The sequence below is a fragment of the Elephas maximus genome, chromosome 7 (assembly GCF_024166365.1).
Source record: "Elephas maximus indicus isolate mEleMax1 chromosome 7, mEleMax1 primary haplotype, whole genome shotgun sequence".
Lineage (NCBI taxonomy): Eukaryota > Metazoa > Chordata > Mammalia > Proboscidea > Elephantidae > Elephas > Elephas maximus.
Window position 1 is genome coordinate 130,303,483 of NC_064825.1, and position 14,724 is coordinate 130,318,206.

Here is a 14,724-nt window from a genome sequence, read left to right on the forward strand (position 1 = left end):
GTGATCCCTCTCCTCCCACCATAATGACCTCAAGAATATAAGCAGAAAGGAATAGAAACCAGGGTTGCCGGTTAGGGACATAAAGGCTCTCCTTAAGGAAAATCTGATCTACGATGTGGTCCATGGTGGAACACGGCGATGAGACTTTGTCACAACCTATCCAGGGTGGGCCCTGGGAAAAGAGGAGTTCTGGAGCGTGTGGGCCCCAAGCCAAGGTTGTGGTCCTTCATGGGAGTGCTGGCCTTAGTTCCTCATTCTCATCCTGAGTAGACGTCCTCTGGTGCCAGTGCGGTTTCTCACAGGTTCTCGTTCTCTGCTTTCTCTCTCACACGTGGGTGCTCTCTAGGGACAGGGTAGGTGCTGATGGCAAGAGTAGAGCTGAAAGTCAGCAGTGTTGACTGCTACCAGACTCGGCATCTTGGTTCACACGGTACATGTGGACTGCTGTTTTTCCGCCACCACTGAAATGAGACAGGATTGAAAATTGCCAGGTAACGTAGTAGTAGAGTTGCGGCCTCTTTAAAGAAGATTTTTACTCAGGAAATTAAAATTCAGAAGTTGGGACAAGAGGTGAATAAGATGGAATGGGTATGGAACCCAGTAGCCCCAAATCTGGGTCCCCATCCTGTGTAGTTGGACACGGGCCTTCCTTGTCACAGGTAGGTTTCCCAAATGACCCTCCTGGAGGTTTTTGTTCCATAATCAGCTTTCTCGAGCATCCGATGCCCCGCCCTGCTAGAGAACCAGTGGTCAGTCTTCTGTCGGGTGCCCTGAGTGCCACAGTGAGACTCACCCTGTCAATCTTGAGGGTTTGGAAGGGAGGAGGCCCTGATGTTGCTTTCTCGGGCCTGTTTTGCAGAAGCGGAAAATGGAAGAGAGTGACGATGAAGCCGTGCAAGCCAAAGTCCTGCGGCCTCTGCGGAGCTGCGATGAGCCCCTCACGCCCCCGCCTCACTCACCCACTTCCATGCTGCAGCTCATCCATGACCCGGTTTCTCCCCGGGGTATGGTGACTCGGTCATCACCTGGGGCTGGCCCCAGTGACCACCACAGTGCCAGCCGCGATGAGCGCTTCAAACGGCGGCAGTTGCTGCGACTGCAGGCCACAGAGCGCACCATGGTACGGGAAAAGGAGAACAATCCCAGTGGCAAAAAGGAGCTGTCTGAAGTTGAGAAAGCCAAGATCCGGGGATCGTACCTGACTGTCACGCTACAGAGGCCCACCAAAGAGCTCCATGGGACATCCATTGTGCCCAAGCTGCAGGCCATCACGGCTTCTTCTGCCAACCTTCGCCACTCCCCCCGTGTGCTGGTGCAGCACTGCCCAGCCCGAGCCCCCCAGCGTGGGGATGAGGAGGGGCTGGGGGGAGAGGAGGAGGACGAGGAGGAGGCGGAAGAGGATGAGGACAGTGCCGAGGAGGGGGGTGCGGCCAGGCTGAACGGCCGGGGCAGTTGGGCTCAGGACGGAGACGAGAGCTGGATGCAGCGGGAGGTCTGGATGTCTGTCTTCCGCTACCTCAGCCGCAGAGAACTTTGTGAATGTATGCGCGTGTGCAAGACGTGGTATAAATGGTGAGCAGGGATACGTGGGCTCAGGAGCGGGCACGGGAGCAGGTTGAAGGTTTTCCATAAGAGGACAGCATGCCCCTTGGCATCTGAAGACTTGCCAGGTCCTGTACGGAGGGAATCACCTCCATCTGTTTCCCAGACCATTTGTCCTGGTCCTGTTAAAGACGGGGCTGGTTGTACCTGCAGACATTGGGTCCTGTAAGGACGAGACCAGTTGTGCCTGCAGACAATGGGTCCTGTAAAGACAGGTCCGGTTTTGCCCGCAGACAGTGGGTCCTGTAAAGATGCCATCATTGGAGAAATTCAGCCTTTGCTCCTCTCCCTGCTTTGTACTTTACCTCTGTCATTATTGGGGGTGGGAAGCTTATTTGGGGGGATAGTGCCAAAACTGCAGAGCCTAAGGGCTGAAAGTTTTCTCCCAAGTCAGCTGGACTCGGCACATATTGTGAGAGCCTGTGATGTGCCCATCACGCTCCTGTGCTCGTGACACAGGTGTCTACGGTTAAGTCTCTACCTTCAGTTATCTCTTTTATCTAACAAGAGAAGTAAACGTGCTTTCCGAAATGAACATGTGAAGGTGCTCATGACTTTAATTCTCATCCCCCAAACCTGGATGGTCAGAGTCCCCTTCTCCAATAAGCAGAATCGAGTTTTGAAGCTTCCCAAGACTTAGATCTCCTTCTTACCGAGACCTGTCATTTTTCTCAGGTTCAGCAGAGACCTAGAGGGAAAAATTCCTAGTGATGATTCCCAGAGGTCTCCCTGGGGCATTGCTGGGCCGTTCCTTAATCTTCTGGGCCAGAAAATATACACCCTTTCTACTGGGGTAGCACCCTGTGGCAGTAGCTCTCACTGTGGTTCCCTAGCAGATTCTCGCGGGCTGCTCCAGGCCTCTGGAATCAGCATCTCCAGGGGTGGGGCCCAGCAATCTGTTCAGCAAGCTTTCAAGTGATTCTGATACATGCTAACATGTGAGAACCACTGCTCTTGTAAGCCGTTCATTTCTACCCTAGAATTTTCAGGTGTGATTGGTGACATTTTTGCAGTCTTTAAAGAAAAAACCTATTCTTTGCAACATGAATTTATATCCCAAATATGAATTAATGTGATCCACCCAAATTTTCTCAGTATTTCTCTTTGTAGGGCTAGTAGGCCTTGCTGTCCAGGCTGAAGCATGTAAGACTCCCATTATCTGCCCACTCCCTGTCCCTGCCAGCCAGCTTCCAAGCCCGGCCGAGGGCGGGGCAGTAAAGTCGTCAGCTGCAGCAGTAGGGCAGTGCTGTTTGTGGCCTGTGGACTTGTGTGCTGAAGCCAAAAGGCGGCCCCTCCCTTTCAGTTCTGGTGTGAACTGGCAAGGAGTTAGAGAGCACTGAGGCAGAAAGCCATGGTGGGTGAGGCTCTAGGCTGACGGCAAAGCCTCTCTAGGCCTGACCCAGGCTTGAACCCTGTCTCTGGAGCTCAAGGTAGGGTGAGTTGTGGTGTGCTGAGTAGCACCCTGTGTCTCAGGCAGCTGGGGGTGACTGACAAGGGAGAGATGGAGGCAAGCCTAGGAGCATAAGAAGTCAAGCAACTTTTAAATGCTTCCTTGTATACACTGTGAGCCTTCCCATTTTAGTGCAGATAAAGGGGCTGTGGTATGTTGTTTGTCGTGTTCTCCACAGTCAGTCAGGGTAAACTGGTCATGTTATACACTAACATATAGGGCTGCACGGTGTCTCATTGCTATAGGGGGCAAAAGATGACAGGACACAATCGTGGTAGAAGCCTGGTGTGTGGGATGCTCCAGGTGCTCTGCTTTTCCCAGAAGTTCCCAGCAATCTGTGATGGGAGCACCTTTGACAGGGCTATCAGGTTCGTGACAGCTAGCTCTCTTCCCCTGTGTTACAGGTGCTGCGACAAGAGACTTTGGACAAAAATTGACTTGAGCAGGTGTAAGGCTATTGTACCCCAGGCTCTCAGCGGCATCATCAAGAGGCAGCCGGTCAGCCTCGACCTCAGTTGGACCAACATCTCCAAAAAGCAACTGACGTGGCTTGTCAACAGGCTGCCAGGTGAGTAGCCCTACCCTTGTCCTGCCAGGGGCTCAGAGGAAGCAGGCCAGGAAAGCAGCAGCACTGGCACCTTTCTCAGAATTGCTTTAGGGCAATTCAGGTCTCAGGCGTTTGCCTTTCTGCTTAGAGGTTTACCTGGGGCCACCTTCACTGCCAGTCTACAAGGCGTCAGCACTAGACAACAAAAAGCATGGGACCCTGTGCTGCTGCCAGTCTGCAGGTCTTAGCAGAGCCCCTGGAGGGGATACTGAGGCACATGTTACCTTCATTAGCCCCTTGCAAGCCCTCGTTTCCTTCAGCGTTCTGATGTCTCAGAAAGATAGACAGTCACTCCCACTTGCGTTGCTCTGGTAGGAACTAAGCAACAAGGAATCAGCTTCAACACGGCAGCTGTGGGATGTAACGTAGAAACCCTGGGAATCTCCCATCAGGCTGGAAATCCATTTGCCTCTCAGGATCAGCTGGTTGTGGAGGCTTTGAACGTGTTGGTAGACAAAGTATGACAGAGTATGTGATTGTGTGTTGCTGTTTTCAACTGTGGCAGGACTGAAAGACCTCCTCCTGGCGGGCTGCTCCTGGTCTGCCGTCTCAGCCCTCAGCACGTCCAGCTGCCCCCTTCTCAGGACCCTGGATCTTCGGTGGGCAGTAGGAATCAAGGACCCTCAAATTCGGGACTTGCTGACTCCACCAGCTGATAAACCAGGTAGACTCTGGGCCTGACTTCTCTGTGCTGGTCTTGGGGTAGCTTTGTTTTTGGACAGACTTGGTCCTCAGAAGCTAAAGCAGTCTCAGAAAGGCACTGTGCAAGAATAGAACGCGAGCAGAGTGGTGGACTGTGTACAAGTACAGGTTAACTATTTACAAGCAAATAACTTTCTCCAAACAAGGGAGTGAGTCCATTTTGTGGGTCAGTGGAGTTTGGGGCCTGAGGAAGTCTGGGAAGGCTTCCTGGTTGACGTGGAGTGTCAAAAGCTGTTGGCAGGAAAGTCTGGAGCAGAGTAGGGGCCTGGGAAGGGATGGGACATGCCACACCTACCCTCTTGCCCTCTGAGTTGGGCATAATCTGGAGCAGAGTGGGGGCCTGGGAAGGGCCTGGGCATGCCACACCTACCCTTTTGGGGTCTGAGTGGGACATAACCTAGCAGCTGGGAAGAAGGAAAAGCTGCCTGGTTTCCTAGAAACTGCTAACGCCCTGAAGGCAGGGCTGGGTGTGGGCAGTTCTGCTCAACACTGGTGGCTTCAAGGGGATGAAGCTGAAGCTGCCCCAAGCTCTGGAGATGGATTAGAGAGCTAAGAGTTTTGATTCAGGCTCCTTTTCTTGCCCGTGCAGGCCAGGACAATCGCAGCAAGCTCCGGAACATGACCGACTTCCGGCTGGCAGGCCTTGACATCACGGATGCCACGCTTCGCCTCATCATCCGCCACATGCCCCTCCTGTCTCGACTCGACCTCAGTCACTGCAGCCACCTTACAGACCAGTCCTCCAATTTGCTCACCGCCGTCGGGTCTTCCACTCGTTACTCCCTCACTGAGCTCAACATGGCAGGTAAGCGGCCTGGGGCTGGCGTGATATGCACAGCCACCCTTCAGGTGCAGCTGGAGCAGCCATGTGGCCCTTGTGCTCTCTGTCACATGGTGCTAGGCGGCAGGGGGCAGTGGGGCCACAGTGTTGACAGCACTCTGGCCTAGGAGCCGGGTGGTTAGGGACAAGGAGGGCTTTTGTTGAGCATTTAGAGGGAAGGAGGCAGCAGTGGCGGCGAGGGGAAACGAGTGGCAGAGGAAGGCTTGTAGGGCTACGTTTTGAGCTCTCTTCTCATCCCTTTCTCCACAGGTTGCAATAAATTGACAGACCAGACCCTGATCTACCTACGGCGTATCGCCAATGTCACTTTGATTGACCTTCGAGGATGCAAGCAGATCACTCGGAAAGCCTGCGAGCACTTCATCTCAGACTTGTCCATCAACAGCCTCTACTGCCTGTCTGATGAGAAGCTGATCCAGAAAATCAGCTAAGACGCACCCGGCCCAGACTGAGCAGGAGCCGGCCTTCCCTGCCTCCCTGCCAGGAGGGCCTCTCGCCCGACCCAGCCCAGACTGAGCAGGAGCCGGCCTTCCCCGCCTCCCTGCCAGGAGGGCCTCTCGCCCGACTCTGCACGGGCTCTGACCCTGCACGGGCTCCAAGGCCAGCGTCGCACTCCCTCTCCGCTCGCCCGTCCCCTACAGGCGGGGCAGAGAGGGTGATGGACACCAGGCTCACCTGCCTGCTCCTCTCCCTCCTAAGGAAAAAGGAGGGCACATTGATCCAGTGGGAAAGAAAGCACAGGCTGTGTGCTGTCAAGGTGCCTGCGAGCCCGCCAGGAGGCCAGGGTCGCAGTTTGAGGGTGTTTGTGCAAGGTTCATCTGCACTGGGCCCTGGGCCCTTCCTCCCGTGGTCTCCAGGGAAGAAAGTGGCCCTGTCGCCGAGGACTGGCTCTCCTATGGTCTCCAGCGCGTGTCTCTCCTCCGTCACACTCTCCCGGCTTACGTAGGAGGGGCCAGCAGCCCCAGGAATGCCAGACCCATGCAGATCACACTGGTGCTGTTGAGATGTCTAGATCTCTTGTCCACGTCTGTGTGCGCCCTCCTCCTCTCCCGTTAGCTTGATGCTGTCAACGCTCGTGGTAATTCAAACAGTGAGGTTTCCCAAGCCCACTGTGCCCACCCCTAGACTTCCCCAGTAGTCTCTCTGAGGTCCGTGTTGCACTTATTGGGGCTGAGGCTCTTCAGAGGAGCTGGAACTGCCCGCCCCAGGGACACCCCCACTCTATTGCTTCCCAGGCAGATTCTGAGACAGGCACCATCTCCCTGTTTTGCCCCCCATGACCCCTTGCCAGTGTCCTTGGTTCTGCCTGTGTGGGGCTTTCCCAGGATGCAGATGCATGGCCTCAGGGAGCAGGGGACTGGGTGAGGCTACCTGCCTCCCAGCCAGGCCCCAGGCCTCCGATTTGGGGACTCCCAGGGCCCAGGCTGTGTTTTGCCCCAGTGGCTCACTGACCTGGCACCTCTGGGCAGGGTCCTGCTTACAAGCCAGTCACCTGCCCTCTGCCTGCAGCCAGGGAAGGGGGTGTGCATGTGCCTCTGTGTGTGTGTGTGTGTGTGTGTGTGTGTCTGGGGAGGGAGGGAACTTGTGTTTCCCGCTCCACCGCCCTGTGTGAGTCCCCATGGCTGCCCCCTTTTACTTTGCATTGAACGGCCTGTCCAAAGATCTTCTCTCTAGGGCAGCAGAGAGCTTTTTGCACTTTAAAAGAAAGAAAGAAAGAAAGGTCGGAATTTCTTCTGGGTCAATATTTAAGTGTGTGAGGAGATGCTCATAGCAGCAGCCTGTGGCAAGAGCTTAGAGACAATAGATGCCAATTTGCACTCTGCTCCCATCTGTGAGGGTATTGATAGCACAGCCCCCGCCTTCTCGTCCTGCAGCCCCAGCCCTTCCTCGCCTGTCCCGTAGCCCAGTGTCAGACTCTCCTCCCCTCTGAGCCCTGTGGGATGGGGAGCCAGGAGCCGCGTCAGAGGAGAGACGACCACACCCTTCCAGAAGTGAGAGCAGCAGAGTCCCCTCTGCCACCTCGCCCAGCTGTGACCCTGGCGTTGACCGGCTTCCTGAGAGAAAAATGGGTCAGGGGAGGGGGGCGCATTGTGTCCGTTCCTTCCGATCTGCTGAATCTCGGCTGCACCTTAAAAACACCAGTCTGCTCCCTCGACCCTCTGCCCCTTCCGTTGGTCTCCAGGCCCCAGCAATCTGGGGCTGTAACTCCGAGGAAATGCCAGTGACTTATTCCAGAGTGCCTCAGTTAGGGGGACTTCTCTGTAAAGAACCCTGGGTATTGAGCAAAAACCTTATTAATATTATTGTTAATGACCTATAATTGGAAGCTTCCTGCCTTGTTTTGGTTGCTCCTGTGGAAAATACTGAAAAGATGACCTTTTTTTTTTTTCATTTGCTTTTTTTGTCTTTTGATAAAAGGGGAGGTGGAGAGACCCCTTCAGAGCAGGGATTGTGCCGGGAGAGTGCCTCTGACTTTGGGACGTTTCATCCGCAGAAATTTCCAAGCTGATAGTTTGCTTTGAGTTTTGTTTGTTTTTTGGTTTGGAAAAACAAGCATTTTTCCGTGCACGTAAATTGGTCAGCAGAAAAGGGAGCCCGGGAGTGGCAGCTGGACCGATGCCCTGCTGGGTTGTACTTTTCTTTGGGACTGTGAGGGGAGAATGGTCTGGTCTGCGCAGAGAAGAGGAACCTGGGGAGCTCCGGGCATTTCTTGCGGTCTGCTCTTAGCTCCGTCCTTGCCAGGAGAGGTTGCCCTCCCAGCACAGGACCAGACACCCTGCCTCCATCTTTCCAAGCACCGGTGTGAAAAGCCACAGAGGAAAGGAAGAAAATTTATATATATATAATATAAAATCACTTGGTGATTAAAAAAATAACTGCTCCATAAATAAAACTCCTAAAGTCACTATGTTTAAAGGGTTTGGTTGTGTTTTTTTTGTTTGTTTTTCGGAGAAATTGTAAATATATATTTTTTGTTGCTGATTTAGAGTCCATCTCCAATGTTGTGCTAAAAATTTTAAATTAAATGTAAGCATTAAGGGGGTAAGTCTTACACTATCTCAGTTGACACATCGGGGTTATTTTGGGCCAGGGAAGGAGGGAAGCTTCTCCACTATTGGTTTTAGAAAGAGCAAGGACATCTTTCCTCTGACACGTGGGAATGGGAGATATTTGTGTAATAAAATTTTTTAAAAAGACAAAAAAAGAAATAGCTTCCAGTGGGAAATACTTTGATTTGGGTTTTTTTGTTTTGTTTTGTTTTTAATAAAAAGGCTTTAAAAACAAGAACAAAACTTCTTCTGCCTTGGTGTGTGCGTGCACGAGAACGTGAGTCAGAAGGTCACCCAGACTCTCCAGTGCTAGTGGCCATGGCCGAGGACACCCTGCGGTGGGGCTGCTGTGAACCTACAGTCTTTGTCTCTCTCTCTTTTTTTTTTTTTCCTTAACATCAAAAAGTAGCACTTACTTCTAGAAACTAAGTTTACTTCAATGCGGTGAACTTTTTAATGGATGTCTAGTGAGAATTTTAAAGTCTGAGGTTGCCTCATTCCTCCCCTTCCCACCACCGCAAAGAAAAAAACGGTGCTTGGAGACAGGGCTGAAGGGGCCTCTGCTCTCCTGAGAATGGGCCTGGGGATTTTGAATCTTCCATCCCCACTGTCCCCACTGAGGCCAACTTCTGTCTGCTAAAGCTGTGGAACAGACACCTCGTGCAGTCCTCAAGGGCACCAAGCAGGTTCTAGGCATATCGGGCTCCAGTCGGCATTTTCCCATCACATCGCACTTGTGTGTGTGTCACTCGGCATGTTGAGTACAACCTCAACCTCATCTGGCCAGGAAGCAGCGTGCCACCCAAGCACTCCCTCACCCGATCACAGCTGTCTCCAAAGACAAGTCCCACCTGGAAGGACCCGAGCAGGCTTTCATCGCTGCTTTCAGGGGGATCCAGGTTAATGCAGGACCCCTGCCCATCTTTTGGAAACCCTGGTGGCGTAGTGGTTAAGAGCTACGCCTTGGTGATGCGCTGACTTAATGTTGCTTTCTCGAGGATGGATGTGAATGTGGCCATGTTTAGAGGAAGAGTGTCAAATTTGCCTCTTAAATATCTCAGAAACCCATCTTCTTGGTAATTTCATCACTGCCACCCTAGTCTGAGTCACCATTGTTCAGAACCTAGACCGCATCGTCAGTCTACTGAGTGGCCTCCCAGTCCAACCCCTGTCCTCCATGTTGACCACCAGAACATTTAAAAGATGCATTTGACTGCCTCCCTCCCCTGCTTAAAACTCCTCAGCACCTTCATCTCCGAATAAAGTCTGAACATGCACTGTAACGTGGACCAGAGGCTGCCAAGTCCTCCTGCTTCATTGCTGGCCATGTCCCCTCTCCTGTTCTGTTACAAAGTCGCCAGGAGTCAGAGCTGACTGCTCTCCCCTCCCCTCTGGGCCTTTGCATACATAATTCCCTTTGCCTGGGACACCATCTCGCATTCTGCTCAAGACTGGATGGCATGCTCCCATAGTACCTGCTGGTTTTTAAAACTTCCTTAAAGCCTGTCTCCCCTGCTACCCAGACATCCATGAGGGCAGAGGTGGGTGTGTGTTGCTCACCATGTCATCCCCAGCAGCCCAGATACTAGAGGTCCCCCCCTCCCCCAGAGACCCAGCCTGTTACCAGGGTCTCCAAATCCACCTTTTCTTCCCCCTCATACATCTTTCTCCTCCTTTTTTGTGTCAATACCCCCAGGCTCTTTTTTCTGCTATGACTTCATCTTCCTCGGGCACACACAAAGTTCTTCAATAACCCTCCGTGGCCGTATCTAAACTCACAGCAAACTCCCACCACTGGCATCTGTACAATGAAAGGCACCGTGGTTGGCATGTAGTAGGTGCTTCTAGCTAACGGACACCCGTCTGGTCCCCAAGCTTGCTGTGCTTAGGCTGTGGCACCCCTGCTGCAGTCCGTGAAAATCTGTCCCTTATTCAAATACCTCTTCCTCTAGCAGCCTGTCCCGTTTCTCTTCCCTCAGAAGGGACTAACCTGGAGAGTCTGCTCCACATAGGCAACGACAATGTAGTCACAGGTGCCATCCACTGGGCCTTACTGTGTGTTGGCTGCTATTCTAAGCACTTTACCTGGAGTAACTCATTTCACCCTCACAACAGCCTTGCTAAGATCACTCCCATTTTACCAATGAGAAACTGAGTCCTGGGCATTCAATAATTTTCCCAAAGGATTTTGTCAGTAAAACCCTGACTCTGGCTCCGGAGTGCCCTAGCCATCCACTACCCAGCCTCTCTGATACATACCATCGCATGTCACACGTACACCCCCACCCTTGGGAAGCAGATGTCTTCCTTCTGGAGTGGACAAGCCCAGGCTCAGAGAGGTGAAAGTATGGTCCTAGTGCCCATGGCAGAGCTGGGATATCCCTGAACATTCGGCCTGTGACTCCGGAGCCCTTTTATGCTGCTGAGTGGCCCAGCCAGGTGCTTGCCCTGCACCATTGCTCCACGGCACTTGAAGCTCCTTGAGGTTGGAGCTGGCCGTAGCTAGCACTTCCACCCCCACTTCCCTGCCATCTGCCCCAGGAGTGGGGGTATGAGGAAATTCAGTGAGCGCGATGAAAGGTGGGTGTACGGGAGGTGAGGTGGTAAGCCAACTTCATGGACTCTGCACTCAGAGGGGCCTCATGCTTAATTTAATGCTCTGTCGTCTTGAAATTCTTAGTAATTTTTGACAAGGGCCCGCATTTTCATTTTGCACTGGGCCCTGCAAATTATGTAGCCAGTCCTGGGGAGTGGCACTCCCAGCTCCCCTACGGGCTCTGTGCCAAGCACATCTGGGTGGGGTGGCCAGCAGCAGAGCAGGCCTGGCACCTGCCAGCTGGGGAGACCCATCCTCCCACCACCTTTCCTAGCAGCAGCTCTCAGAGCCCAGGCCCGGAAGGAAACTTCAGCATCGACACCCAGACACCCACGTATGGACAGGAAACAGCGAGAGTAGGCGTGGTGGTGGGGGGGAGCACCTGGCTTTCCCCTCTGCCTGGCGCTGTCACCCAGCTTCTGTAGCCCCCTGCCAACCCCAATCCCGATATGCACAGGGGGCAGGAAGCGCCAGCTGCTGCCCCCTAGGGGTGTGCCATGAGGGTGCCAGCAACAGAAGGACAGCAACTGACAGAGACACAGGGAGACACAGAACAGAGATGCAGTGACAGAAAAACACCCAGAAAAGAAAAGGCAGAGAAAGAGGTAGAGAAAGGGAGAAGGGAGAAGAGAAATGAAGGAAGAGCCCGTGGAGGACGCCTAGGGAAGGCACACGGAGGCTCAGACACTCTCAGTGGGCGTGGCCCTCAGCCCAGCCCTTCACACACATCCTCAGTTCATCCTCAAAACAAACCAGTGTCCACATGAAAAGGCGAGGCTCAGAGAGGTTAAGGAGCTTGCCCAGCGCACTCAGCTGGGGCAGTAAGAGGTGGTGCTGGGATTCGAGCTCAAGGCTTTCCACCACCGCCACCCCCACATGGCAGATGCCAGGGGCCACAGTGTGGGTCTGGTAGGGGCTACGAGACCGTGACTCAGATACACTGGCCGGTTGGGGGCGTCAAGGCACAAACGCGCGCGCCGGGAGACACAGAAGGCTCCGGGCCAAGCTGACCTAGGGCGCCGAGTCGCATGCGCACTGGGTCGGCTCCGTGCGGGCGCCTGTGGGCGGGGCGCTGCCGTCTGCGGGGCGTGTCCCGGGGCGGGGCCTGGGCTGACGGGGCGGGGCTGGCCTGTGGTGGGGCCCGGAGAGGGGCGCGGACTGTGCGATCTTCCGGAAAGTTCCGGGGAGAGGCGCTGTTCCAGGACAGCGCTCGGGCGGAGCTACGGCCTTCGAAGCCCGATGCGAGTGGCGCCTGAGGGGTTAAGGGGCCGCTGAAAGTCCCTGGGCAGCGCAAAGGACGGCGTCCTGGCAATGCGGGGGAGCCCCCTAGATAACCAGGGCCCTCCCCTCCCTCAGGGTCTCCGCACTTGCTGTTCCACATGCCTGCAAAGCTCTTGGTCCTGCCCCAACAGCCTCTTCCCTTCCATCCTTCTGGTTCTGGCAGAAACGCCCTCCTCGAGGCTTCCCTGACTTCCCTGTGGGCGGAGGTGCCTGCTCATAGTAACTTGTCACTGCCTTATAGGGGTGTTTCCAGCACTCAGTGAGATTACCCAGGCTCCTGATAAATGTCAGTGGTTATTACTATTATGTGTAGTTTGTCCACAAGTTAGTTCACTGTCCAACTCTGCCCAGATTGGATCCCCAGCACCAAGCACAGTGGCCTGCCATGTAGTCGGTGCTCAACAAATACGGTCGAATGAATGAGTGAGCCTGTGAGGTGGTGATTCACCCTGCGCACCCTCATTTTACAGAGGAGAAAGAGAGTTATGGACGTCAAATAATTTGCCCAAAGTGAGTTGGTTAGTAACACCTAGACTCTGGCTCCAGAGTGGGCCCTATCCACTGCTCTACCCAGCCTCTCTGCGTACACACCATTGCATGTCACACATACACCCCGCCCTCCGGAGGCAGACACTTCCTTCTAGAGATGACAAGCCAAGGCTCACAGGCACACCCCCAAGCTCACCCTCCCAGATCTTCAAAGCCCAGGACAGGGATGGAGAGACAGACATGAGGCTCCAGCAGGCGGGAACACCCCCTCCTGGACCTTGGTGTGTGCTGGTCCTCATCCCAGACCTCATCTGTGCACACACAGTCAAGACCTCGCTCAGGCCTTCCCTGACCCTCCAGCTGACCACACTTTTCCCCTGAGTGTCCCACCTACCTGTATTATAGCTCTTGCCTGGTTAATTGGAGGTGTGCGTTTAAGGATCTTCTTCCCCACTGGACTGGGCTGACACTGAGTCCTGTTCTCTCTGTGGCCCCAGTTTTGTGCCAGGGGCCATGCTGGGTATGAAAGGTGCCATGGTGACCACCACAGAGAGAAGTTCCAAGGGAGAGCTTTGAGCAGGGGCCCACCATGCCGGAAGTGGGGGAAAAGGTGTTTGGGCATGGGGAGCCATAGAGGCAAGGCCCCAGAGGTGAACCTGAGCTCGGCTTGTCCTAGCGACAGAAAGACCAGGGAGGTCAGACACCAAGGAACAAGAGGAAGGGGGAAGGAGTTAAAGCAGTGGCCAGGGGCCAGGCCACACAGCTTTTACAGGTCCCAGAAAGGAGGGTGGGCTTTACCCTACATGCGGGGAGCAGCTATTGGAGGCAGGTCTGACTGTGGTCTGTGAAAACTCTGGCTGACTGCTGGGGGAGTGGACGGATGGGCTCGAGGACAAGAGGGAGACCTCAGGAGCAGGTGTGGGCATCTAGGAGGGAGGTGATGGGGACTCAGGCCCGGGTTTCACAGGCCACAGTGGAAGGATTCAGGGTATATTTTAGAGACAGACACACCAGGTAGCCGACAGGACAGGCTGGCTGACAGCGTGCGTGTATGTGAGGTGAAGCGGGAGATGAAGGAACCGTGAAATTGGGATGACTCCAGAGTTTCTGGAAGGTGAAGGAGCCATGACTGAGATGCGGAGGCAGGAGGAACAGGCTAGGCAAGAGCTGGGCAGCGGGAGTCAGAGCCCCGTGTGGGATGTGTTAAGTTTGCAAAACTTCATTAGTCATCGGTGCAGATACCAAGTAACCATGTGTCTACGAGTCTGCCAGCTGGGTGGAGTTGGGGTTCCTTTCCTCTTTGCACTCCCAGCATCCCAGCTAAAGCCTGGCACTTTCTGGGCACCAGCGAGGTTTGTTGAGAGAAGGAATGCCTGAAGCCTGTGAGATAAGGCAAGCTTAGCAACCGGCCTTCCCATACCACCAGAGGGCAGCACCATCCCAAAAATCAGCCTCCCTGGGGTCAGGTACTGGCACCACTTTATTCCTAACCCGGGCTTCCAGAACCCACTTTCCTGGGCCCCTGGACTCACTGAGGGGCACCCAGGAGACAGGCTCCCTCGAGGGCTTCCGGCCTAGCCCGGGATGTGGGTTGAGCTGTGGGCAGGCAGGAGGGGCCATCTGGGTTCTCAAGTGGTGGAGGAAGGCAGGGCTGCCTCCCAGAACCCACGTGCAGCCCCTGGTCTGATAAGTTCCTCAGGAAGAATTTCCTAAACGGAGCCTGTCCCAGAAAACCCAGGCCAGCACACGGCTGTACTCACAGTCCTCATGATTCGGGGCTGGGGTCAGGGAGAGGGTTCAGGGCCTCCTGTTGTGGTTTCCTGGTGTGCCCCTGGCCCTGTTCTGCCCCCAATTCCACACGACACCTTGGGTAGGGAGCTCATTTATTCATCAGATACTGACAAATGTCCTGTCTGTGTCAGTCCCTGTGCTGGGCCCTGTGCCAGACACCGGGGGCAAGAGATAAACCTGGAGCCTCGGTACCACGGGAGATGCAGTGTCTCCTTTTTTTTTTGAACTGAGCATTCCCAACATCACGATGCATTTTCCACTTGATGCAAACATTTGATAAAGCCCACCCCCATGGTCAAAAACGTGAAATGGTGC

General features: G+C 54.3%; 1 protein-coding gene across 3 annotated transcripts in view; it reads left to right on the forward strand.

Annotated features, from left to right (window-relative positions):
* The window catches only part of LOC126081111 (lysine-specific demethylase 2A), a 120,376-nt gene extending 111,906 nt beyond the window's left edge, over window positions 1-8,470 (forward strand). For 2 of the 3 annotated variants that reach the window (XM_049892618.1, XM_049892621.1), the window contains exons 17-21: window positions 860-1,572; window positions 3,457-3,620; window positions 4,165-4,323; window positions 4,951-5,166; window positions 5,452-8,470. In XM_049892618.1, coding sequence (XP_049748575.1) covers window positions 860-1,572; window positions 3,457-3,620; window positions 4,165-4,323; window positions 4,951-5,166; window positions 5,452-5,633 — 1,434 coding nt within the window. In that variant the 3' untranslated portion in view covers window positions 5,634-8,470. The remainder of the gene's footprint in view (window positions 1-859; window positions 1,573-3,456; window positions 3,621-4,164; window positions 4,324-4,950; window positions 5,167-5,451) is intronic. The other variant, XM_049892620.1, reaches the window with a different exon arrangement.
* The last annotated feature ends 6,254 nt before the right edge of the window (window positions 8,471-14,724 follow it).